Genomic DNA, 3,462 nt, shown 5'->3' with positions numbered 1-3,462 from the left:
GTAAGATGGTATCTTAAAGTTGTCTTGATTTGCATTTCCCTGATCGCTAGGGAAGTTGAGCATGACCTTAGGTGTCTTTTGGCCATTTGAACTTCTTCTGTTGAGAATTCTCTGACAACAGATTCTTATGAGTGACTTGTGTCTGTGTGTGTGTCTATATTTGTGTGGATTCATTCACGTGCCTCTGTGTGCACCTGAAAGACCAGAGGTTGAAGTTGGGTGTCTTTGTTTGAGACAGAGTCTCTTACATGACCAGGAACTCAGCTGACCCAGCCAGACTGGCTGGCAAGCCCCTCGGATCTGCCTTTCTCCCCACACCGTTGCCCCCACAGCAGTGGAGTTACAGATGTGTGCTGGGGACCCCATGCTTGCCCAGCAAACACTTCATCCACTGAGCCATTTCCCCAGCCCCATGACTTGTAAGACTAGAAACCAAGTTAATGCATTAAATTTTAGGTACCTTGAAATCCAAACACTATGTTTTGAACAATGCTCGTGAGAATTGGCGCAATATGCCACAGGCAAAATCAACACAGAAAAGAGAGTTGACTTCCAGGCAGTAGAGAGACAGAGACTGGAGGTTGGCAAGGAGTAGGACCAGGGAAAAGCAGATGAGTAGACTCAGGAGTCTAACGTCTGTTGATGTGGCTTTAGCAGATAGCTACAGGGTACTTTTAGAATAGTGATAACTTGCTCATTTAGAGAGCAGACTACGTCCATTTCCTGTTTCCCTGACACTTAGCGTCAGATGCACTGACTGGCTCTGTGGGGCTGTGATTTTAGTTTACAAACTTGTAACTATTTGTAAACTAAATAGTTGTGTCCCTTCCAAACCAGTGTTGTTCTGTCCTAAATCCTCTGGCAAAATGACTTTCCAGGTTGCAACAGGACTCGATTCTAGAACTGAGGAGTTTTCCTCATTTTAAGAGTGGTCAATGGGGCTGGAGAGATGGCTCAGTGGTTAAAAGCATTGCCGGCTCTTCCAAAGGTCCTGAGTTCAATTCCCAGCAACCACATGGTGGCTCACAACCATCTGTAATGACGTCTGGTGCCTTCTTCTGGCCTGCAGACATACAGACAGAATATTGTATACATGATAAATAAATATAAAAAAACCTGCTCTTCATATGTAAAATATTAAAAAAAAAAAAAGAGTGGTCAAAAGGTGGCGCGGGCAGCAGACACTTCAGGCTTCATCTTGAACAAAGCTATTTAATGGAGAAGGACAGCTGGATGTTCCACCATGATGAAACTAGCCCAGTTGTCACCACTAGGTGGAGAAGAAGCCACCATCGTTTTTCCGGGAGTAACCTCCGTTGGTGGCTGCAGTGTGAGGAGACACTGGAGAAAAGAGAACCGGATGAGCTGGAATTTCAGACCCTTTGCCCCCACCCCCTTTCCAAGTCCTTTAATCAATGCATTATTGGTGCCGTGAGAAGATTCTCGTAAAGAGGGGAAATTGGCATACGAGGGACTGACGGAAGTTAACTAAGGCCTTTGTTCCCAAATTCACTTCCTGTGTCTGCCCTGCTCAGAATGTCACCGAGGCCTAATCTAAAAACCTGAATCCCTAGTTCTATGGTCAGCATGTCCCCTAGTATTAGTCTAAATAGTTGACGGCTTCATCACCAATTCACACCCTAAATAAATAGTCTCTAAGCTTCCTGCCAGTCAGGAACCCCGATTCCTGGTAGCTCAGAGAGATTGCACCCCCACCCCACCCACTGTGTGCTGCCTTGTCTTCTGACCCTCACCTATGGATCCCTGGATGCTGTGGATGGATTCTTTCTTAGGGTTGATCCAGTGTCTGATGTTAGCTCTGGAAGTGACGGGAGCCGGAGGACATTCTCCAGGAAACTGGATCTTGCGTCTAGAAAATGGTGGGAAGACAAGAGAAGACAAGAGGAGAGTGACGTCAACCAAACAGGAAATGGTGAGAGGGAAAGATAACTTCATAAGATTTCAAGTTCAAGCTGGGCTGTGGTGGCTCACGCCTTTAATCTCAGCACTGGGGGGGGGGGAGGCAGAGGCAGGTGGATCTCTGTGAGTTCAAGGCCAGCCTGGTCTACAAGGGCTAGTTCCAGGACAGCAACCAAAGCTACAGAGAAACCCTGTCTCGAAAAATCCAAAAAAGAAAAAGAAAAAAAAAAAGATCTCAAGTTCAAGATCTATTTACATTTTAGAATTATCAAAGCATTTGTCCATTTATCCAGATGAACTTATTTCCACTCATTTTGAATACAGGAATGAGGCCTAAGGATGTATCTTGGTGGTACAGCGCTTGCCTAGCATACATGACTAGGCATTCTAAGTTTGATCCCCAGCACATCTAAGACAAAGAGAAAAGCAAACTATTCTGCAGATAAAAACCAACTATGTACTTGTTCATATTGCCACCCATCATTTTACCTTACATGATTGATGGTAGCGGTCCTAGGACGGGAAGCGACTGCTGCCGTCACTTACCCACTGATATCCTGGACGGTCTCCTGGTGTAGCAGTATCTCAGTTTTGTTCTTGAATGCCCCAGTGTGGTGGTCATACAAGGCGGCTAAGCGGAAATCCAGATCATCCTTTGGTATCTGCAGAGGAATCAGTCCTCCCACAGTTCACTTCGCCATTTTGCGCCTTGACCCCAGTTAGATTGTATCTCCCTATTCTATTCAGATTGTAGCCAGAAGAGCAGGAACCCACCAGGACCTAACACTGCCTTGTACACAGTGATGACTCTCGTCCATAGGAATGGTTTCCCATGGTTAGGTCTTTGGGTTTGACAAATCTTATCTCACTCATGGTTATATTCAGCTTTTGATATTTTTGGTTTGTTTTTGTTTTTGCTTTTCAAGGCAGGGTTTCTCTGTGTAGTCCTGGCTATCCTGGAACTCGTTTAGTAGACCAGGCTGGCCTCGAACTCAGAGAGATTCGTGTATGTGCACTACCACCATCCGGCTCAGTCTTTGATTTACTGCAACGTGTGACAAGAAATTTGATAAAAGTAATGTGGAGCAAACTTTGTGACTTAGAAGGTTGGCTTTGGATTTGGTAAGATCTTGAATTGGGAACAAAAGGAAAGATGCTGAGGCACCTCAGACTACCTTAAAAAAGGATATTAATGCCAGTGGTAGTGGTGCGCACCTTTAATCCCAGCACTCGGGAGGCTGAGGCAAGCAGATCTCTGAGTTTGAGGCCAGCCTGGTCTACAAAATGAGTTCCAGGACATCCGGGGCTGTTACACAGAAAAATCCTATCTCGAAGAAGAAAAAAGAAAGAAAGAAAAGAAAAGGATACTAATGTCAGGTATGCTGGTATAAACCTGTTACTCCAATACTCAGAAGACTGGGACAGAAGGAATAAGAGTTCCAGGCCAGCCGGGCGATGGTGGTGCACGCCTTTAATCCCAGCACTCGGGAGGCAGAGGCAGGCGGATCTCTGTGAGTTCGAGACCAGCCCGGTCTACAGAGC

The 3,462-nt window shown here is 45.7% G+C and overlaps 1 protein-coding gene across 4 annotated transcripts in view; it reads right to left on the bottom strand.

Annotated features, from left to right (window-relative positions):
- The window catches only part of CUNH1orf194 (chromosome unknown C1orf194 homolog), a 12,058-nt gene that overhangs the window by 2,546 nt on the left and 6,050 nt on the right, over positions 1-3,462 (bottom strand). For 2 of the 4 annotated variants that reach the window (XM_005367897.3, XM_026789619.1), the window contains 3 exons: positions 2,467-2,582; positions 1,755-1,870; positions 1,199-1,341 (listed from right to left, as the gene is read on the bottom strand). In XM_005367897.3, coding sequence (XP_005367954.1) covers positions 1,271-1,341; positions 1,755-1,870; positions 2,467-2,582 — 303 coding nt within the window. In that variant the 3' untranslated portion in view covers positions 1,199-1,270. Of the gene's footprint in view, positions 1-1,198; positions 1,342-1,754; positions 1,871-2,466; positions 2,583-3,462 lie in introns of those variants that run through there. The other 2 variants (XM_026789618.1, XM_026789617.1) reach the window with 1 other exon arrangement.

This window comes from Microtus ochrogaster, unplaced genomic scaffold (assembly GCF_000317375.1).
Source record: "Microtus ochrogaster isolate Prairie Vole_2 unplaced genomic scaffold, MicOch1.0 UNK25, whole genome shotgun sequence".
Lineage (NCBI taxonomy): Eukaryota > Metazoa > Chordata > Mammalia > Rodentia > Cricetidae > Microtus > Microtus ochrogaster.
This window is presented reverse-complemented; position numbering and strand designations above follow the sequence as displayed.